We start from the raw sequence: 24,271 nt of genomic DNA on the forward strand, positions 1-24,271 counted from the left end.
AATTTGGCTGTGGACCCCCGCGCCCAGATAAACGTCTTGTGACTTTTGTTTTCCTGTATGTCGCTGCCCTGCCTCCCCCAGGCCTTGGTCTTTCCACAGAAAGAGGTCACAAAGGGAGGGCAAGTACACTGGGCTCGTGCTTTCTTTTGCTAGTCGTAGTGCCTGCTTTTCTTTCTTTTTTTTTTTTTTTTTTTTTTTTTTTTTTTTTTTTTTTTTAACAGCACTTTTAACTTAGATGAAATAAGTTACAAACGCCCAAGGGCAGAAATGGGGCAATGTTTCGTTAAATGGAGTTGTCAGGATTATCCGTCTGCGCCCAACCGCGACAGGCGCGCGCGCCACACCGCGACAGGCGCGCGCGCCCCCGCCGCCCTCCGCCTGGAACTCGGCGCCTCTCGAAGCGAAGGCGTGTGTGTGTGACGCAGTCGCCATCGCCTAGGGCTGCGTTCTGATGCAGAAGCCCGTGAAGCCCTGGTGCCCGACCGCGCGGTGAGCCGCCCGGGCCTCAGTTTCCCGACTTCTAAAGAAGGGGAACCATGCCGCCCTGTTTCTTGTTCCTCTCTAAGCAGATCAGCAGTTCGCTAGTGTCCCTGCGCAGCGCGCGTCGAGGCTTCGCGCTCCGACCGCTCTGGGTCTCCTGGCGCCCCTCGGGTCCCCAGCCCGCCGCCCCCCGCCGCCCGCTGGCCGCAGCCACCTCCTCCCGGGACCCTGCCGGGCCCACCTCCGCCCCCTCCCGAGTGCGGCAGAACTTCCACCCCGACTCCGAGGCCGCCATCAACCGCCAGATCAACCTGGAGCTCTATGCGTCCTATGTGTACTTGTCTATGGCCTATTACTTCTCCCGAGATGACGTGGCCCTGAACAACTTCGCCAGATATTTCCTTCGTCAGTCTCGGGAGGAGACCCAGCACGCCGAGAAGCTGATGAGGCTGCAGAACCAGCGGGGAGGCCGGATCTGCCTGCAGGACATCAAGAAACCTGACCTGGACGACTGGGAGAGCGGGCTGAATGCCATGGAGTGTGCGCTGCTCTTGGAAAAGAATGTGAACCAGTCGTTGCTCGAATTGCACACTCTGGCCTCAGACAAAGGTGACCCCCATTTGTGCGACTTCCTGGAAACTCACTATTTGAATGAACAGGTGAAATCGATCAAAGAACTAGGTGACCACGTGCAAAACTTGGTTAAGATGGGGGCCCCGGCTTCTGGCCTGGCAGAGTACCTCTTTGACAAGCACACCCTTGGAAATGAAAACGATCACAACTAAGCCACAGGCTGCCTTCCTTGCTGCCCATGGTGTGCCAAGACCCAGAGTCAGCTGACTCCTGCTTTCTTGCCCTTAAAATGCACCTCCACCTTTATATCCTGTTAAACTGTCCCAATCAAGTGACTTGTGGAGAAAATGTATTTAGCCTCCAGTTAACAAGGGCTTTTTTTTTTTTTTCTTCCTGTCCAACATCAAGATAATTTTTCTAACCTGTAAAGTAGCCCAGGATACTATGGTATAAAAAAAGACTGGGAAACAGCTACTGAAAAGTAGATACAAACTTTCTCCAGTTACCAAATATTATTCCAGACCATGAGCCTTCACTAAAATTCTGTGATCTTCTACTGAACAAGTGCCTGTTATTTTCAAGACTTTATGCTAAAGGCTAAAATTGGGAAGATGTGTAAGATAAATATACAAACAACTATAACAAGTTGAAGAATATGTATAGTACTATAAAGTACTGTGAAAACCATACATGAAAAATTCTGTGACAACGTTTACCCTTTCCCGGTATTTTCCAAGAAAAAAATAATGTCTGGAGATGATCTGTTTCTAAAAGATTTTGTGATCAAATTCAAGGAAAGCTACACAAAGTGTCGATACTGGCCTTAGGAAGTTATGACACATATGAACATTTTAAGGGCTCTGGGAAGTCTGAGAATTAAAAACATCTTGGATTATTTTTGTTTAGCTCAGTGTTTTCCCAAACCTATCCAATCTCTGCTAATTTGTAGGTGTTTTAATTTTTTTTAATGTTTATTTATTTTTGAGAGAGAGAGCAAGATAGAGTGAGATCAGCAGAGGGGCAGAGGGAGAGGGAGACCCAGAATCCGAAGCTGACTCTAGGCTCTGAGCTGTCAGCACAGAGCCCCACACCAGATTCGAACCCATGAACCACAAATAATGACCTGAGCCAAAGTGGGACGCTTAACCAACTTAGCCACCCAGGCGTACCTGTGTGTGTGTGTGTGTGTGTGTGTGTGTGTGTGTGTGTGTGTTAAATGATGATCTAGGTCTGTCTGATTACAAAGTATATACACTTCACCATTGGGCTTTATAGCCTCCCTTTAATGTAACTAACTCCTTTTGACAAAAAGAGTGACTACACTGCAGAAAACACATTTCTGTGGCCTTTAAAATGGAGGGGGGTGCGTGGAGGAAGTCACAAAGAAATCCAGAATGAAGGAGGCATCAGCTGAGCACATGTTTTCTTGGGGACTGGGGGAAGGAGGCATGAGAAAATGAATGCGAGAATATTTGGTCAGCAGGCCCGGGGCTGGACTAAGAACACTGGGTGGTGTTTGGATAGATTGGGCTGGAGCCAAATGTGGAGGGGGTAGGAGGGGCTTAAGCTTAATGTACTGAGCAATGGCAGTGCTTGAAGGGCTCTCAGCAAAAGAGTGCTGTGCTAAGAATTGAGCAATCACAAGTTTAGTGGTACAGAATACAAACCCGAGAACAACCTAAATGTCTGTGTTACTTTGGGTCTTCTGAGAAATGTGCCAAGATGGGATTAAGTATATAAGAAATGTCTTAGGGGAGACCAAAAGGCCCTTGAGAGAAAATGGGAAAGGAGCTGGAGAAGCAGATACAGCCTCCAGACTCCATGCAAGTCTGATCCTGGCAGAAGCAAAAAAGGAATGTGGTGCATCGTTGTAAGCAACGTGCTACAAAGCTTTCTGGGAGACCATAGCTGGGGTCGCTCATCAGAGGAATCCCAGGTCTCCCAGAAATGGGCCTGCCTAAGAACATTTCCGGAACTCTGTTATTGACTGGGAAGTGCAGGCTTGCAACAAGCTAAGAGATGAATCGATTTTTCTGAGCAGAGCAGCAGGGTCCTTGGCAAATTGTGCTCCCTGTAGTCCCAGATCTGAGAGGCACATGCACATGACTGCACAAACTCAACAAAATGGTTTAGATTAAAATGCCATACGTGGAATGCCCTACAGCTATTAAATATGATTTTGCCAAGCACATAATGATGTGAGCAGAAATTCACAATGGGTTCTCGAGAGTATTATGAAACAGGACTATATTATATAATTGTATATAGACAAGTACAGGGGAAATAATATATATGCATACAAAATGGAAGTAGATACACCAACAAAGGAAGCCAGACAGCCTCTTAGTGAGATTGTGTTTGATATTCATTTTCTTTAGCTACTTGTCTTTTTAAAATAAATTTCTTCTTATGGACACCCATTGCACTACTCTCACAACCAGAAAAGTAAAAATATAAGGTAGAGAGAAAGCAATAGGGCCTGAACATGGCAAAATCAGTGGAAACAGAAACAGATGCTGACAGGAATTTACAGGCAGATTATTTACAATTTTGCAAATGAATGAATGGAGAGAGTTACAAAAATGGGGGAAGAAACGAGGGAATTAAAGTGACAGATCTCAGACCTATGTCACTGGAGAACAGAGGAGCCCAGAATAAAAAGGGATCTTGACAGGAGGAACTACTGGGGTGTGGAGAGTGCACAATGATTTGCTTTTGATTAAGCTGATGGGCCTCCCTTTACCTTCTAGACTTAAAGTTGGTTTATTTTGCTGCATATAATCTTATTACATGTCTTCAGAGAATTTCCTCTTCAGTTCTTCTGGATGAGTGTTTTCCAAACTACAGATTCCACCCCATCAGTGTCATGAAATTATTTCATGACTCGCTAGCCACCATTTGTCATTCGAACAGATTTGAACAGAAGTGAAAGTAAGTTAAACAAGGGTATTGCCTCCTGAAATTCTTGTTTTGCAGTCTCTGTGTGTGTATGTGTGTGTGTTTGCATATTTACCTCCTCAGTAATGTTATTTCTTATTCTGTGTTGCTGTCAAAACATACAATAGCCGTTGTCCCAATTCTTTTACACATTGTCATTGTGGATCTCTCAGTCTCCTCCCGCTCAGCGCTGTCTGTTGATAATCCCCTTATTTCACTAAGAATTTAGAAGGAATCCCAGGAGAACCTCACACTTCCTTGTCATGGAATTGATCACATGCTTGTAATTGTACAAAGCCTTCTGTTCTGCTACAGGGGTTGAAGCATCTATGCCACTTCCTAAAGCCAACCTCCCATGGTGCCCTGAGTCCCAACCCTTGAGCTTACGGAAGGACTCCAGGGCATCACACCTCCAATTATTCTCTTGCTGGCATTATCCATTTTGCCCTTTCTACTGATTGGTTCCCAGGAGAAGCAAAGATGGTGTTATTTCTCCTCATCTTTTTTGGACTTACATTCCCTCCAGCAAACGCTAAGCTACCACCCCCTACTTAGTTCTTTTTTTATACTCTTTTACAACAAAACTTCTTAAAAAAGTTATTTCTGTTTCCCATCTCCACTTACCCTGTTCTCTCTTGATCTCCTGCAAGTAAGTCTGTGTACAGTGTTTACCCCCACGCCAACCTTGTTATTTTTCCATCAAGAGCGTCAGTGACTTCCATGATGACAAACCTAGTGCTTCATTTCTCAGCCTTCCTCTCACTCACCCAGCTAGCAGGACTTGTCATTTCACTCCTCAAACACTTACTGTCATTTGCCTCCCTTTCTAATTGCCCCTCAACTTGCTGAACTTAACACATTAAAGTGTCCCAGAACTCTGTCCTCTGGATCTCTTCTCCTCTTTATCTATACTTGTTCTTTAAACATCTCCTCCAGTCCTGTAACTTCTTTTTAAATACCTACCTGTTGAGTTCTTGTCAAAGAAGGCAATGTAGGAAGACCCTGAACTCACCTCCTCCATGGAACTCACCAAATGACAGCTAATTATAGAACAATTCTTCCTGAAGAACTGACCCAAGAGCTAACTGAACAATTTTTGGACAAAGATAGACAGAATGGCAAGAGAACAGCAAGAGAGACAGAGACACAGTAACAAAGGGAATCCCCATTCAGGGACACTGAGAATGGCAGTGGGGAGGCATAGTACCAAGGGGCTGGGGACAGTCCTTGGTTCTTGGGTACAGAAAAAAAAAGCCTTGGTTTAAAAGGGTAACTAGCATATAAAAGAGACAACACTAGAACTCTACCAAATGGAGGAGTGACTGTGGGAGCACTCTCCAGGTTGGAGGGACTAGAGAGAGAAGCACATCCCGCTCCACCTTAAAAGCCTAGACTGGAGCAGGGTCTGGACACCATAACTGGTGGGCCAAGCCCATCATCACAGGGACCCTGAGTACAGCAACCTCAGCAAGCCCAGGATTCGCAAATCTACACCAGCCTGGGTCACCCTGGGACTCAGGAAAAAGCCTGCAGTTTAAAAGGGCCAAGGAGCTATGGGACACTCTCTCCTCTTCCACTTTAAAAACCCAAGACTGGCTCATAGTGAGCCTGCAACCTCAGACAGCCAAGGTCCACAAGCCCAAATCAGCCCCTCTGGTGCTGGGTTACAGAAAAGAAGCTGAGGTTTAGATTTCTTTGTGTTTTTTTTTTCAGCCTTTAAAAGTTTGTTTTATTTTTATTTTATTTTTAAAATTATTTTTTAAATTACTCTTGGTTTTGTTTTCATTTTTGTTCTTGTTATTTTTTCTTTTTGTTCTTTGTAGATTTTTTCTTTTTTTCTTTTCCTTATCTTTTTTTTCCCTTTTCTTTTTTCTTTTATTATTTTCTTTTTAATATTATTTTTCTTTTTGTAAAAAGCCACAAATTAAAAGAGTAGCTAGCATACACAGCCACAGCTCCAGACAGCCAGCAAAAGTCACTAAGCACACACAGTCTACATAGGAGACACCATACACAAGATTATTCATTCAAATTTAGAAGAAGTAGCTGTTCTACCTAATCCATAGAATCAAACAGAAAGTCGAACAAAATAGGAAGATAGAGGAATGTGCTCCAAAAGAAAGGAAAAGAAAATGCCTCAGAAAAAGATCTAAATATAGATAAGCAATATGCTTGACAAAGAATTTAAAGTAATGATCATAAAGATACATTGAGTTGGAGAAAAGAATGGAAGAACTCAGAGAGGTTTTCACTAAGCAGATAGAAAATATAAAAAAGAACTAATCAGAGTTTAAGAATACAACAAATGAAATAAAAAAACATAGTAGAGGGAATCAATAGTAGATCAGTGGATGCAGAAGAACATAGTGATCTGGAAGACAGGGTAACAAAAGCACACAGGCTGAACAGCAAAAAAAGAAAAGAATTTTAAAATGAAAATAGGTTAAAAGATCTCTTAGACAACACTGGGCAGCATTTGCATTTGCATTACATTTGTATTACAGGGGTCCCAGAAAAAGAGAGAGAGAAAGGTACACAAAACTTATTTGAAGAAATAATAACTAAAAACCTCCCTAACCTAGGGAAGGAAATAGACATTCATACAGCACAGAAAGTTCCAAACAAGATGAGCTGAGGAAGTCCACACCACAAAATGTGGTAACTAAAATATCAAAGATTAAAGAGAAAGAGAAAATTTTAAAAGCAGCAAGAGAAGCAAAAGTTTATGTACGAGGGAAATCCCATAAGGCTATCAATTGATTTTTCGGCAGTAACTTTGTAGGCCAGAAGGGAATGGCATGATATATTCAAAGTGCTGAAGGGGGGGTGGGGGGAACTACAAAAAAACACTACCTGGCAAGGGTATCATTCAGAATTGTATAGAAAAAAATAGCTTCCCAGACAAACAAAAGTTAAAGGAGTTAATCACAACTAACCTCACAGAAAATGTTAAAGAGACATCTTGAAGTGAAAAAGAAATGGCCATAAGTAGACATAAGAAAGTTATGAATAAAAAGATGTAATATATGACAACATATACATAAAACATGGAGGAGGGAGTAAAAAGGAAAAGAAGAAAAAAGGAAAAGAAAACTTTTCTTGTCAATGCTTTTCTTTCTTTTTTTTTTTTAATTTTTTTTTTTTTTTTTATCTATTTTTGAAGGAGAGAGAGACAGAGCATGACCAGGGCTGGGGGGCGGGGGGAGCAGAAAGAGAGGGAGGCATAGAATTTGAAGCAGGCTCCAGGCTCTAAGCTGTCAGCACAGAGCCCGCTGTGGGGCTCAAACCCATGATCTGTGAGATAATAACCTGAGTCGAAGTTGGACGCTCAACTGACCAAGCCACTCAGGCGCCCCAATGCTTTTCTTTTTTTAAGAATGTGTTTGAACTTAAATAATCATCAAATTAATACAGGCTGCTATTTACTTTGGATGTTACATATAAAACTCATGGTAATCATAAACTCAAAACCTATGACAGACACACAGAAAATAGAGAAAGAACGCCAAACTTAACACTATAGAAACTCACCCAACCCAGAGAAAGAAGAAACAAACAAGAACTGTAAGAAAAATCAGAAAACTAATTTTAAAACGGCAATAAGTACACAACTATCGATAATTACTTTAGATGTAAAGGGCCTAAATGCTTCAATCAAAAGACATAGGGTGGCTGGTAGAATAGATTAAAAAATAATAATAAGACACAAAAACACAAGACCCATCTATATGCTGCCTACAAGAAACTCACCTCAAACCAAAAGATACACACAGACTGAAAGTGAAAAGATTGAAAAATATTCACCATGCAAATGGAAGTGCAAAAAAAGCCATATAACAATACTCATATCACACAAATTAGACTTTAAAACAAAGACTGTAATAAGAGACAAAGAAGGGCACTACATAATGATAAAGGAATCAATCCCACAAGAGGATATAACAATTGTATATATCTATGCACCCAACACTGAAGCACTTAAATACATAAAGCAACTATTAACAGGCAAAAAGAGAGAAACTGATGGTAAGATAATAGTAAGAGACTTTAACATCCCACTTACGCCAATGGATGGATCATCCAGATGGAAAAATCAATAAAGAAACGAAGTCATTGATTGACACATTAGGCCAAATGTACATAACAGATATGTACAGAACATTCCATCCAAAACTGACACAATATATATTCTTTTCAAGTGTACACTGAACATTTTTAAGAGTATATCATATATTAGGCCACAAATAACTCTCAATAAATTTAATCATATTGAAATCGTACTGTGCGTCTTTTCCAACCACAACAGTATGAAACTATAAATAAATCACAAGAAAACACTGGAAAACACACAGACTTACAGAGACTATAGAACATGATACTACACAACCAATGGGTCAATGACACAATCAAAGAAGAAATTTAAAATACATGGAAACAAATGAAAAGAAAAACACAACAGTCTAAGATCTTTAGGACACAGTGAAAGAAAACTCTCAGAGGGAATACATACCAATACAGATCTAGTTCAGGAAATAAGAAAAAGCTCAAATAAACAATCTTATCTTATACCTAAAGGAACTAGGGGGGGAAAAAAAGCCCAAGGTGAGTGGAAGAAATGAAATAATAATGATCAGAACAAAAATAAATGTCATGGATATTAAAACAATTGAAAAAGTCAATGAAACCAAGAGCTGGCTTTTTGAAAAGATAAACAAAATTGACAAATCCTTAGCCAGACTCATTAAGAAAAAAGATAAAGGACCCAAATAAATAAAATCAGAAATGAAATAGGAAAATCAACAACTGACATCACAAAAATACAAAGGATTATAAGAGAATACTATGAAAATAATATGCCAACAAATTGGACAATCTAGAAGAAATGGATAAATTCCCCGAAGCACACAATATTGCAAAACTGAACCAGGATGATATGGAAAATCTGAACAGACTTATTAAAAGTAACAAAGCTGAATCTGTTAATTAAAAAAAACTACCAAAAATAAAAGTCAAGGGCCAGATGGATTCAAGAGTGATTCTACCAGACATTTAAAGAAGAGTTAATACCTATTTCTTCAAACTATTCCAAAAAATTGAAGAGGAAGGAAAGCTTCTAAATGCATTCTAGGATATTTTACCAAACACTACCTGATACCAACAACAGACAAAGACACCACAAAACAAACAAACAAACACACAACAAATTACAAGCCAACATCCCTGATGAACATAGATGGAAAAGTCTTCAATAAAATATTAGCAAATCAGATACAACAGTACATTAAAAATATCATTCACCACAATAAGCTGGGATTTATTCCCAAGATGCAAGGATGGTTCAATATTTGCAAATCAATTAGCATCATACACCACATCAACAAAACAAAAGATAAAAATCATAGATCATCTCAATAGATGCAGAAAAAGCATTTAACAAAATTCAGCATCAGTCATTTTAAAAACTCTCAACAAAGTGTGGTTAGAGGGAATATACCTCAACATAATAAAGATCACATATGACAAACCCACAGCTAACAGCATACTCAATGGTGAGAAACTGACAGCCTTCCCTCTAAGATCAGGAACAAGATAAGGATGTCCATTCTACTGGAAGCCCTAGCCACAGCAATCAGACAAGAAGAAATAAGAGGCATCCATATCATTAAAGAAGTTAAACTGACAGTATGTGCAGATGGCATGATACTATACAGAGAAAATCCTAAAGACTCCACCAAAAAACTACTAGACACAGGGGAGAGTCTGGGTGACTCAGTTGGTTAAGTGTCCAACTCTTGATTTTGGCTCAGGTCATGATCTTACCCTGCGTTGGGCTCTGCACTGCTGGCATGGGGCCTGCTTGGGTTTCTCTCTCTCCTTCTCTCTCTGTCTCTCCCCGACCTGTGCTTTCTCTCTCTCTCAAAACAAATAAAGTTTTAAAAAGCTCCTAGAAATAATCAGTGGATTCAGTAAAGTAATAGGATACCAAATTATTACCCAGAAGTCTGTAGCATTCCTATACACTAATAATGAAGTAGCACAAAGAGAAATTTTAAAAACATCACCATTTATGATTGCATCAAAAAGAATAAAATACTTATGAATAAAGTTAACCAAAAAGGTGAAAGACCTGTACTGCAAAAACTATAAAAAACTGATGAAACAAATTGAAGATGACACAAACAAACATAAAGATATTCCATTCTCCTAGATTGAGAGAAGCAGTATTGTTAAAATGTCCATACTGCCCAAAGCAATCTAAAGATTCAACCAACATACCAACAGCATTGTTCACAAAAGTAGAACAAATAATACTAAAATTTTTATGGAACCACAGAAGACCCAGATAGCTAAAGCAATCCTGAAAAAAAAGAACAAAGCTGGAGGTATCTTGAATCCCAGGTTTCAAGATCTACAGCAAAGCTGTAGTAATCAAAACAGTTTGGTATTGGCACTGACACAAAAGAACAGAGTAGAGACTCCAAAAACAAACCCACATTTGTATGGCCAAGTAATCTATGACAAAAGAGGCAAGAATATACAATGGAAAAAAGGCAGTCTCTGTAATAAATGGTGCTGGGGAAACTGGACAGCTACACATAAAAAAAAAAAATGGAGCACTTTCTTATACCATACACAAAAATAACCTCAAAATAGAATAAAGACCTAAATATGAAACCTGAAATAATAAAAATACTAGAAGAGAGCATAGGCAGTAATTGTCTCTGACATGAGCCATAGCAACATTTTTCTGGATATGTTTAATTTTTAATTAATTAAAATGAATTAATCCATATTCATATTCATTAATTCATATTCATAATGCATATATATATGTATGCATACATATATATGTGTAACTGAACACCCAAAATACATATATGTACGTAAAATACATATATACATATAAAATACATATATATATGTAACTCAACACCCCAAAAAATTAACAGATTATAAAATGGGCAGAACACCTGCATAGACATTTTACCAAAGAAGGCCTATAGACGGCCAGCAGACACATGAAAAGATGTTCCACATCACTAATCATCAAGGAAATGTAAATCAAAACCACAATGAGATATCACCTTATGACAGAATGGCTAAAACCAAAATGACAAGAAATAACAAGTGTCACTGAGGAAGTGAAGAAAAAAGAACTCTCATGCACTGTTGCCGGGAATGCAAACTGGTGCAGCCACTGTGGAAAACAGTATGAAGATTCCTGAAAAATTAAAAATAGAAATACCATATGATCCAATAATTGCACTATTGAGTGTTTATCCAAAGAAAATGAAAATACTAGTTCAAAAATATATATGCAATTCTATGTTTACTGTGACATTATTTACAATAGTGAAGATATAGAAGCAACCTAAATATCCATCAATAGATGAATAGATAAGGAAAATGTGGTATACATGTATATAAATATATATATACACATATATATACACAAATGTATGTATATACATATAAATGTATATATGTATGTATGAATATTAATGAATATTATGCAGCCATAAGAAAGGATGAGATTGTACTGCTTGAGACAATCTGGATGGACCTAGAGGATATTATGCTAAGTGAAATAAATCAGACCGAGAAAGACAAATACCATATGATTCCACTCATAAGTGGAATCTAAAGGCAAAACAAAATAAATGAATAAACAAATTAAAAGAGGAATCAGACCTATAAATACAGAGAACAAACTGATGTTTGCCAGAGGGGAAGGGGTGGGAGGATGGGCAAAATGGGTGAAGTGTAGGGGTAGATAAATGCTTCCAGTTATGGTATGAGTAAGTCAGGAGAATAAAAGACACAGCATAAGAAATACAGTAAGTGATACTGTAATAGAGATGTGATGGGACAGAAGGTAGCTACATCAGTGGTGAAAGTAGCATAATGTATAAACCTGTCAAATCACTAAGTTTTACACCTGAAACTATTGTAACACTGTGTGTCTACTATATTCAAAATCATGTATTTTGGATATATATTTGTATCAATATTTAATAGATATTTCTTTTCAGATGTTTAATAGACATTTCATATTGACCATGTTCAAAAGCATATGCCTGATTTCACCACGCTCCACGATCTGTTCAACCCATTCTTTTGGGGTTTTTTTGGTTTTTGGTTTTTGGTTTTTTTCATAATAAATGGAAGGTCCAGTCTACCAATTTCTAAACCCAGTCATTCCTGACTACACTCTTACACTCATACCTTACACCAGAACCTTCAGCAAATCTTTTCTGGTCTTCCTTCAAAATAGATCCTTACTACTTCTAACAACTTTCATCATTGCCACCTTGGCATAAGCTTCCATCTTCTTTCCTGCATTATTACACTTTTATTTTTAATTTTTTTTAATTTCTATTTATTTTTGAGACAGAGAGAGAGCATAAACAGGGGAAGGTCAGAGAGAGAGGGAGACACAGAATCCGTAGCAGGCTCCAGGCTCCGGGCTGTTAGCACAGAGCCAGATACAGGGCTCGAATTCATGGACCATAAGATCATGACCTAAGCCGAAGTTGGACGCTTAACCAACTGAGCCACCCAGGTGCCCCTGCATTACTATACTTTACTCTTGACTGGTCTACCTGCTTCCCCTCTTGGGCACACAGAATCATTTTCTCCACAAAGCAGGCAAGTATTTCTTTGTAAGTGTAAGTCAGATCTTGTTACTTCTCAGCTCAAAACCCTTCAGTGGCCTCTGCTCTCATCTGGAGTCAAAATCAGGGTCCTTACCATGTCCCACAATACAATTTGAGCCTCTGATAACATCTCTAGGTATATTATATATACATTAGTAGATAGATACAGAGATAGAGATAGATATAGATATATGAGACATGTGTGAATGTGTGTGTAAGAGTGTAAGAAATGGTAAGATTATAAAATTTTACATAGATATAAATATATAAATAATGACATCAAAGAACTCTCTCGTTCTCTCTCTCTCCATAACAGATATCTCTATGCACATTATCAGAGAGTAGAAATAAAGATACACACACACACACACACACACACACACACACACACACACACGGAGAGAGAGAGAGAGAGAACATTTTTCCTCACTATATTCCAGTCACGTTGCCTCTTTGTACACTTTGCCCCTAGATATGAATATGGTTCACACACTCATTTCCTTCAGATTTTTGTTCAAGGGGCATTTTACAAAGACCTTCCTGATTATTCGATCTAAATTAGTCACAACACTTCCCATCATTCTCACTCCTCTGATTTGATTTGTTTTCCTCTGTGGCACTTACCACCACCTGACACATTGTTTATTTGCTTGTGTTTATTTGCTTGGGTCACTAGGATGTGAGCTCTGTGGGGCAGGGACTTTGTCTTGTTCACTTCTGTCTCCACACTCTAGAGCAGTTCTTATCTTTTAGTTGCTTCTCTGTGAGCTTGAATGAGTGCGTGAAGATATCCAGAAGCCAGTTGGAAGTGCTGATCTGTAGCTTTCAAAAAATTAGTACCAGAAAAGTAAACTGGGAAGTTGTCCTTATGAACATGGTAAACGACAAATGTGAAAAGGCTGAAGCGACAAAGAAGAGAGGAGAGAAAAGAGAGATACAGGAGAGGGGTCCAAATATAGCAATGTGGGAAATTGGAGGAGCTCTATAATTAGGGGAGATTATATAAGGAACCCTTGATAGGCTACAGAAAAGGAACATAAAAATAGCAAGACAGAAAAAAAAAAAAACACTTATCTAGGAAGCCATGAGACAAGAGAGTTTCCATCAAATGCCGCAGAGCCTAATGAGGTTATGGGTTGAAAGGCCATCAGAGTGGGCAATCAGTAAGTGAGTGGTTATTTTGGAAAAATGGCTTTAGCAGAGGTGGAGATAGAAACCAGGCTCAAGGGAAACAAGGTGGAGAATACAGAAGGCTCTTTTGAAAACTTTTTCTTTTTTAAGTAATGGAAGGTACAAGAGGGTAAAGGGTGCCCATGAGTGTGTTAAAATGAGGAAAGGAGCTAGAAAAAAAAGAAAGACTTGAGAAGCAAGTGATAGAATGAGGTTCCAGGAGAGAACAGGGAACAAGAAGAAGAGCCTAAGTATATACAGTCTGGTAGGATATGTCCTCCCAAACCAGAATCAGACAGGAGGGAAAAAATGACATAGACTTTGAAGAAGAGGTCAAAGCGAGGAAGTTTATATTGGCTGAGCTCAAACTAGTTAAATAAAGTAGCAAATGATGTCATCAACTGAGACATAGCTGCCTCTATGTCAAAATATTTTAATTAACCTTATTTCTCAGATATGATTGCAAAAATAATAAATATAAGTTATTTTACAGATGGGATATAATCTTTACTCTTTGTCTAATATTTAAAACAAGACTGGAGCTTTCCCAAATCAAAAAGCAAGTTCCTGGAATTGAGCCAAGTGGGGGCCAGATTTCTAAACAAAAATGTAGTATACAGAAAGATATGGCTCCAAACCCCTAAATGTCATGATGGATTGTATTACTCCTGAACACAAACACTCAGTGATGCCAAGATCCCAGGCCCTCAGACCTGCAGGAAAAGACAACATATATCCCCTAACAGTAGCAGCTCTTGAAAATGATCATCTTTCATGTTCAACTGTTAATCAGATTTTGTATGGTTCATTCGAAAGGGTAAAGCTTCCTTAAAGAAGACTTAGCCTCCATGCCAAGATATCTCAGGACAGAGCGTCTGTGTGTGTGTGTGTGTACGTGTGTGCATGTGCGTGTACATTTTTTACTGAAATTTTGACCCAAAGTTCCTGAAGCCAAGAAAGTTCGCTTGACTTTGTAAAACTGTGAACTTCACCTTCAAACTTTCCGCTCTCGGATAAAAGGCAACAGAGAAAGCATTCAGCACCTCTAAGGTAAGAGAGGAAGGTAAGATGCATGTGTAGTGGAGAGAAGGGAGAACACAGATTCCTGCATGAGACACTCTACTTCTTCCAAGAGGGCACCAAGACGTACATTCAAGAATCAGATGACTAGAAAACATGCATGATTGCTAAGCAGAACTGACAACAGCGGTGTCTCTGTTTACAACAGACTGTCAAATAGCACTCACTTTATTAAATCAGAAAGGCGCACAGGCTGTTGCTCTTACGTTGTTACCTTTTCTAAGCTTTATATTTCTATTATGCGAGATTAAGACTCTTGATAGATATAATTGTTTTTAACAAATATGGTACAAATATGGTATGTGCATGCACATGCACAAAGTCACACACACACACACACACACACACACACACACACACACACACACACTTGCTGAGTGTCAGACGGAATTCCAATGCCCACCAAGGACTGAGGCTGGCTGGCAGTCCAGGAGAACAGATCGTAGACATGCATTCAGGTTTGGGCTCCTTCCAAGTAACCTGGCCAATTTCCCAGTACAGATGGTGGCCAAACAATCTCCTGAGATAGATAGAGAGAGCTAATGCTTTTGGAAATACTTTAGTTTCTCTCAACCCCCCCTGAGTACCATATTATCGTAGGCTGAATTAGCACAAAGAATTTCTAGGACCATAAAAGGACTGTAGACTACTAAAATCCTATTACATGACCTACACACGGAGCCTAAGAGCCTGCACTTGAGAATTCAGAATATCTGGGTGAGAATAGCTGCTTCACCACACAGCAGCTGCATGATTTGGGGTTAGAAGTTAAACTCTCAGGGTCAGAATTTCCTTTGCAGTAATGACAGCCTGCCTCAAAGGTTATTGGGGGATTAAATAAGACAATGCATATAAAGTTCAGCACATTGTCTGGCATACAGCAAATGCTCAATAAATATTAGTTGCTTAGAACTGGTGTTTTAAAAGGGAAAAAATTATTTGTATTTGTGAACATGTTTGCTTACATATGCAGAGACTATTTCTGGAAGGGTAATGTCAGTTGCATTCAATCAAAAGAAACTGGAAGCTGGGATAGGGGCTCTAGTAAGATCTTTCCATTGTACAGCCTTCCATATATCTTGAAATTTTAACCACTTGAAAATATCACCTTTGTAAAAAAACCTAAAATTTAAATATAGTGAATAAATAGGAGCTGTTATTAATTTTCCTCACTTCTAAGCACTGCACATATGCTACATTTCTCTATAATGTGTTCTCTCATTAAATTAAGAAATAATCCAAATACAAGTTGGAGGAGGACTAATACTTCTCTTTTATCTAGCCTCAGGCATTTCCCAAAATCATTTGTTTGCTTTGCTCTCTCCTTAGCCATTGATCAAATATTCAGGCAGCTCTCGCATCACATTGTCCCAATATGCATGAATTTCAGTTACTATGGTTAGTTAAATAACAACAGTCCCCCAGCAACATGGTTCAAATTTCCGTTACCATGGTATATTTACTCTGAATAAACTGCATCAAGAACACACTTAACTTCTAACTCCTTCGCCCACAAATCACTATATAAAGAGCAGATGCCCATCACGATCAGTTACCAATAGTGTCACTTCTTTCCAAGTCCAATGGCAATCGGTCACTGTGCATCTGTTTTCCAATTTACGTTCAGATGGTAAAGCTTAAAGTTGTGTTGCCTCCCCGCCAGTCTCTCAGTGACAAACCCAGGTAACATGTGATAACATTGGATAATCCAAAGAGAGAGGGGGGCAGAGATGAAAGTGTAACAAGAACATAAAAACACAATATTGCTAGAAGCGAAATTTGATGTTCTTAAATTTATGGATCTCCATGGGTGGTTATGATGAAATGAATGAAGATATGGCAGAGAAGTGACACCAGAAAAAAAAAAAAAAAAGACTTCCATTAAAAGAACTCTTGGAGATATTTCACAACATGGAAAGTGCAAAACATGAAATTTTGGAAATGAATCCAAATTTTGAGAGAAGAATTGCAATTTATCAAGACATTAAAAAAAAAGATGGTGGCTCCATATGCTAAGTTATATTAGAAGAAAAGGCAAACATTAATAAAACCACATGTGATATTTTCTTCAAAGAAACAAAACACTTCTCAGCATTTCTAATGTTTTAAATTACAGTGTACTAAATACTGGTCTTAGTATTTTTTTAATTTCCCTTTATATTTGCAACCAACAGTAAGACAGTGTTTATTGTTTTGACAACACAATGTTAAAGGTCACACAATAATCATAATTTTTCCCAGTGATTATTAAGACCACTTTGCATGGCCTTGGGGTCAGTTTTATAGCCTTGTCCAACCATGCAAAACAAGAATTATCTGTATATTCAATAAAATAGAAAACTGATTTCTCTGTTAAGAATATCATTCTAGGGGCGCCTGTGTGGCTCAGTCACCTAAAGCTCAGGTCATGATCTCATAGTTCATGATTTCAAGTCCCACATTGGGCTCTGTGCTGACAGCTTGGAGCCTGGAGCCTGCTTCAGATTCTATGTCTCCCGCTCTCTCTGTGCCTCCCCTGCTCACATTCTGCCTCTGTCATTCAAAAATATATAAAAACATTTTTAAAAATTAAAGAATATTATTCTAAATGTTTTTTTTCTATTTGTCAGGCATTTCTTCAATCCAATTAAACATCTCTCAATTATTCCATGTAGTAATATAGGCATCAATTTATTGTGCAGGCAAGGAAACTAGAATTAGAGTCAATGTTCCTGTTTAAAATTCAATAACAAGTAATATTATCATCTTGGCGTACAATTTATAAAATATCTTTACAAACATTAACTGATTTATTTCTCACAACAACTCTACACTCTAGGTGCTTTTTCCATCTCACTTATGAAGAAACTGAGACTTGTAAGTCACACTGTTAGCCAGTGGTTAGGCCGGACTCAGATTCTGAAGTTTCAATTTCAGGTTATGGGCCTTTCCACTCTATCATTTTGCCTTCTTCCTAGGAAAGGATGCAAAACCCTCATCTGAAGTGTTAAATAGAACACGCTTCTTTTCTACCAGAAAATGTGCACTTAATGCTTAATTTTCAAGAATTAATGATTTATTAATCTACTATAATCATTAATAGAATGTAATGATGTCACATCCTTAATTATTAGATGCATTTTCAGTCATGTTAATTGCCAGTGAAAATGTCACAAATGTCAGCAGTATCTGAGCTCAATTTCTTGGTTGTTAAGATTCCTCCGTCATTATTGATACACACACAAACACACACGCATGAATATACACTCTCTCTTGGGTTCATATAGTCATATGGGAAAGATAATTTTCCTTAAAGTGAACAGGATCCACACAAAATAATTGAAGCTCCTTTATTTTCTCCTTTACTGACATGAGTTCAGGAGAGTCTCCCCAGTGTTGAAACAGGAAAATGTTTGATAGACTTATTTCAAACGTTTTCTTTTTAGACAAATACAAAATGTGTTTGAGGAATAACTTAACAGTTTTAAGATGAACCATGTTATTTCTGTGTACTCTGTGTTTTGAAATGCCTACACGCTCTATATTAGTAATCTTGAAAGGACAAAAGATGTGTCTTTGATAGCCAGGGGGTATTTATGAAGAAGATAACAAAAGCAAGATGGAAATACATGGGAACTGTAAGTGGGTAATTTCAAGGTCACAAACTTGAAGGAATTTTAATGACATCAAGCTTCTAGTTGGTAGCATGCTACTGCCACCCATTATAATTCTCACACGGCGCACATCCAGAGGAGGATGTCAGGAACAAGTGAAATGCTTTGTGAAGGAACTAAGAGGAGGAAACTCATGGGTGAAAATCTGTGAAACATAATGATTTAGCAAGTAAGAAAGGGAGAGCAGCTTATCATGTAACACAGGGAAAGTAGTCAAGCATACATGAAGAAATGATCATTAAAACGAATACTTGAGTGAAGAGCTAGTGGGAATACAAAGAAGAATAAGGACCACCAGGAAAAGAAAAGGGAATTTTTTTTCACCAAGTGTTTGCGATCTGGTCAGAAACCTTATAATCATGTTTAACAATTCCTTTTATCTCGGCCTCCATGTCTAAACCATCACCCAGGTCCTAAGTATTTCTTGACTGTGTTCACCCTCTGCCTCCCACCAGTGGCACCCAAGTGTAGGCCACCATGATGGCTCACCCAGACTACTGTTACCATCTTCTAAGCTGTCTTCCTACCCTGACCCAGTCTTCTCTCGGATAAGACAGTGATTTCCATAAAACAAAATCAGATGATGCTATGCATGATCAGACTCTTCTACGGTATTGCAATGTTCTTGGGAGTAAAGACAAAACTATTTAATTTGGCATGAATGCCCCTGTATGGTCTCTTTCATGGCACCTCTATAACATCATGTCTCATCTCTTTTCCCTCTCCATGCTCACTGCATGGGCATTATTTTAGTTTCTAGATTCACCCTCCTGCCACAGAATCTTGGCCACCCTGCTCTGATTGCGTGGAAATCACTTCCTTCCCTTGCGCATCTACTCACCTCCTCCTTATTCTTCAATTCTGCAACTGCCACCCACACAGGGAAGAGTTCTGTTTGCCCCACTAGAACCACTCTCTGCTCTTCTTGTCTTTCTCCATTCAAACAGACAAAGACCCATCAATGGGCTAGTCTGCCATGCAGTCCCATCAAGGCATCTGTTTACCAACTGACTACTTTCAATGTCACCATCGTTTGCTGCATCCCTCCTCAGAAACCAGCACTCCTGTGAGGAAAGCAGCTCCCTCCACTCAGTCCCTCTGTCCTCAAGTTCTAACAACCCCTCTAACTCTTGCTGCATTAGACCTGAGGTGGCAATGTCCAACCCTAGCGCCATTCCCCCACCACATCTTTGTAAATAGTTGCTTTATTATAGTCTCTTCAAATTATCCTACTTGATTGTGTGCTGTACTGCCTGCCAGGACTCCATGATCTTGTCCTTGCTTCTTTCTCCAGCATGATCTCCTGATACTCTTGCCTTCATCCCAAAACATGTGCCTTACAGTCTCCACCACAACATTTTGGACTATAATTACAGCAACCTGAATGTACCCTGATTGCACTCAGATCTTCTTCTTTATTACTCACCTGCCCCAATATCAACCCCACCATGCAGAAACTTTCTGTTCCGGGAAGCCCTGGCATGATCAACCTGCAACCTTCTGGTTTGTCCCTGGAGTTCCCACAGTACTCTGTCTATACCATAACCTTTGTCATCCTGTGACTGTTCCTTGTTTCAACTGTCTCTCCTGCAAGGCTCTGAATCACTGTTTACTTTCCAGTCCCCAGGGCCTCATAACCTACCCAGCATATGATAGCTGTTCAGTAAATGAGTCAGATTACAAAGCTGTATGTATTGTCCAGCTAAAGTGGTTCAGAGACTTACTATAATACAGTACAGTATATTATCAACATGTTTGTCTGTTTACTCGAGACAAAGGTTTTCTCCAAATACAGCACCTTAGTAAGAATGTCGCTACCACAGCCAAAATACTGCAATAGGTGTGTACAGAATGATGTAACTTCCTTCATCAGCCATTTGCTCCTTCTAAAAATAAAATATTTAAGCTTGTTTCTCAATTCGCCTTTTACTGAGCTTTTATCCTTTCAATGTTGTCAAAGAAAATACGGTGCATTGAAAAGTTAGGATGACCCAGAAAATTGGGTCAAGAAAGGTTTTAGAAGGTTCTTCCAGGTAAAACATCATGAATTTTTCAAAGCATTGCGACTACTACAGCACTTGCAATATTGATGCACATTTACCACTTATTTAAATGCTTTTATTAAAATTATTTTTCTCTTTTCTTGTATGCTACCTCTTCCTCTCTCCTCCCCCATTTCAACCATGTTATTCGTCATCCAGTTCTTTAGAGGATGTTATGGTGTGCCAACTAGATTTCCTTACCCCTTCAAGACTAAAGCAGTGGGAATGTTGACAGTTGACGGCTCACAGCTGAATCCTCCCCTCTGAGGATTAAGCCTCAGTTAATGAGAACTACAGCCACAGGATCACACGTCCTTACTGGGGGCAGTCGATACCCAATGACTAGTCAGTGAAGAGGGCAGAAAGGGAGAATACAGACAGAGAAGGTAGGGCAAATAGACCCCTGACTCCAGTTTGCAATGACCATGATAGAACATCCCAGCTCCAGAGATCCCTGGGATCCTCTGAGACCTTGCTGTGATTGTATCACGGTCCATCACCCCACCTTCCCTTCCTCCAGCCTAACTGGCTTTCCTTCATTTCACTTCCATGGAGGATCAGAGAAGCACTTCTACATAGACTTCCTGCATGCCAATCTCTATCTCAGAGTGTGCTCTCCAGGGAACCTGACTATAAGAACCTTCAAGAAGGATCCCATATAAATAAACTAACATGAGGGGCACCTGGGTGGCTCAGTCGGTTAAGCGGCTGACTTCGGCTCAGGTCATGATCTCGCGGTCCATGAGTTCGAGCCCCGCGTCGGGCTCTGTGCTGACAGCTCAGAGCCTGGAGCCTGTTTCAGATTCTGTGTCTCCCTCTCCCTGACCCTCCCCCGTTCATGCTTTGTCTCTCTCTGTCTCAAAAATAAATAAACGTTAAAAAAAATTAAAAAAAAAATAAACTAACATGAATGCTTCCATGCTTTCTTCCATGTCTAATTAATCATGTACAAACATGTATTGACACACACACACATATATATACACACACATTTGTATTGTAAATATATAATATTTTTTAATTAAAAATGTAAATTGAGGCATAGTGGATATACAGTATTATAGTAGTTTCAGGGGTACCACATAATGATTTGACATTTATATACATTACAAAATGTTCACCGTGATAAGTGTAGTTACTATCTGTCACCACACAAAGTTATTACTATATTATTGACTACATTCCCTATTTGCAAATGATAAAGCTAATCAGAAGTTAATATTCAAAATACAGAAAGAACTCATACAACTCAACACCAAAACCCACAAACAACCTGAAAAATGGACAGAGGACCTAAAGAGACATTTTTCCAAAGAAGACATCCAGATGCCAACAGTTGCATGAAAAGATGCTCAACATCACTCATCATCAGAGAAATGAAAATCAAAAATACAATATCACCTTACACCTTCAGAATGTCTAGTTTCTGTTATGTTTTTTAATGGGATCTTATTATAAATCCCTTAATTTTCTCATTCATCAATATATAGTATAAATTCCTCTAACCAATTTGTATAGCTTTGTAGCAACAGTTCATTCTTTTAGGAGATGAATAATATTTCACCATATATATCACCAGTATAGACATTTTATAATGTATTCAATCATCCATTTTTTGATAGGCCTCTACCTTGTTACAGAATTATTTTTGGCTTCCAGGAACAAGGCTAAAGTAAAGATTATTGTATACAGTATATAACCTTACAGACTGGCATTTTCATTTCCATAGAATAGGTTTTAAAGACAGCACTAGGTTCAAGAGTGCATATATATATATTTTTTTCTTATTTAAAATTTTTTAATGTTTATTTTTGAGAGAGAAAGTGTGTGTGTGTGAGCAGGGGAGGGGCAGAGAGAAAGGGAGACACAGAATCTGAAGTAGGCTCCTGGCTCTGAGCTGTCAGCACAGAGCCCCGTACAGGGCTGGAACTCACAAACCATGAGATCATGACCTGAGCCAAAGTCAAACGCTTAACCAACTGAATCACCCAAGCGCCCTTATGTTTCTTCTTATACTGTCAGATTTATTTCCGAAATTTCTATAAAATGCACATGTGTACCATTCATGGAGAGAATAACTTATGAAGTGATTCCAATATATATCATTGTGATACATTTCTTTCTTGCCCTCTGACATAGCCAAGTGATTTTATATGAACTTTCTTTTTCAGGATGAAAATATAGAACGGTCCCAAAACACTCTTTTTAACAACTCATGGCTGTGTAGATGTAAAGATAACACAAAAATTGAAAACATCTTTTCAAAGCAAAAGTTCCATTTTGGGACATCTGGGTAGCTAAGTTAGTTAAGCATCAGCCTTCAGCTCAGGTCATGATCTCGTGGTCAGTGAGTTCAAGCCCCAAGTCGGGCTCTGTGCTGACAGCTCAGGGCCTGGAGCCTGCTTCAAATTCTGTGTCTCCCTCTCTCTCTGCCCCTCCCTGGCTCATGCTCTCTTTCAAAAATAAAATAAAAACATTAAAAAAATCCACTTTCAATTGCAGGGAAAATCTAGCTTTCTTTCAAGCTAGGGTAAAAAATGGAGTTCTAATGTACTTAGTTTTATCTGAAACAATTTCTTCTTTTATTCAGACTCTCTTAAAAGCAATAGAATGCATCCAACCTCTTTTCCCGCAGGATTTGACATTAGAAAGTCTCTTACATGTGTTCAGAAGTCTGTGATAACCAGTAAGAATTATTAGGACCAGAGATTTCTCAGGATCCTTGGAATAAATGTTGGTTTTTGAAAGCAGATAAATTCGATTCAAAAATTCAATTCAAAAAACAACATCCAAAACTTAACATATTCAAATTTGAAAAAGTCAGTTTCAAGATAAACTGATGTTACCACCTCTGATTTCAAAACCAAACCTTTATGGAAATAAAATATAAGATAAAAAATCTTGAATTCTTATGTGTAATTTTCATGACATACATTGTACACCACACAAAGTTCAACTATTGTGCCACTTGAAAACTTGTTGTGATGTGCAAGGAAAACAGTTTTCCTCTCTGTTTTGGCTAAATTAGAAGTTAATGAACTAGGTATTCCAGTGTGGCATTAATGTAAATAAATACAAATCTACAACAAAGAGAGTTAATCAAATTGAGTTTCACAATAGATTTTCCCAAGTACATTTTGCACAAGAGTACAGACTAAGGAGTAATTATTTTTATGCATGGGCACTTGGCATTTTCAACTTGAGAAACATTTTTGCCAAGTGAAGTCAATTCTATTTATAAGCAAAACCCATTGGTTGCTAATGTTAGGACACCATCTTGTGGCTAAGACATCTAGTTTGAAAACCTGTCTTTTTTAAATTACTTACATAGCAAAAGACAAAATTTGTTTTAAGTATAACAGAAACTAATCAATAGCTTTACTTTTATTTTCTTATCAAGTAGACATAAGGTTAAGTTTAAGAAAAGAATACTGAATAATTTTTATCAAAAGACACTTTTTCTCACTGTACATATATCAGCTACAAATTAAATGCTACATTCAAAAATTCCTATCTGTTTTAAAAGTATTTTAATGAAACTTTTCTAAAAAGAAATTAATTATATCTTACTAGTAAAGGTAACCTTTCATTTAACATGACAGTATAGTGTCAAACACTTTAAATAAGATGTAGATTGACTGGCTATCTATTTTTTCTGTGTTTCACTTGGACAATATTC

The 24,271-nt window shown here is 38.5% G+C and overlaps 1 protein-coding gene across 1 annotated transcript; it reads left to right on the forward strand.

Moving 5' to 3' along the window:
- The first annotated feature begins 229 nt into the window (after positions 1-229).
- Positions 230-1,948, forward strand: FTMT (ferritin mitochondrial). The gene has a single exon (XM_045482393.1). It carries the CDS (start codon positions 537-539, stop codon positions 1,263-1,265), a length of 729 nt encoding a protein of 242 aa, XP_045338349.1. The 5' UTR covers positions 230-536; the 3' UTR covers positions 1,266-1,948.
- Positions 1,949-24,271: the final 22,323 nt, after the last annotated feature.

Source organism: Leopardus geoffroyi, chromosome A1, assembly GCF_018350155.1.
Source record: "Leopardus geoffroyi isolate Oge1 chromosome A1, O.geoffroyi_Oge1_pat1.0, whole genome shotgun sequence".
NCBI classification, from domain to species: domain Eukaryota; kingdom Metazoa; phylum Chordata; class Mammalia; order Carnivora; family Felidae; genus Leopardus; species Leopardus geoffroyi.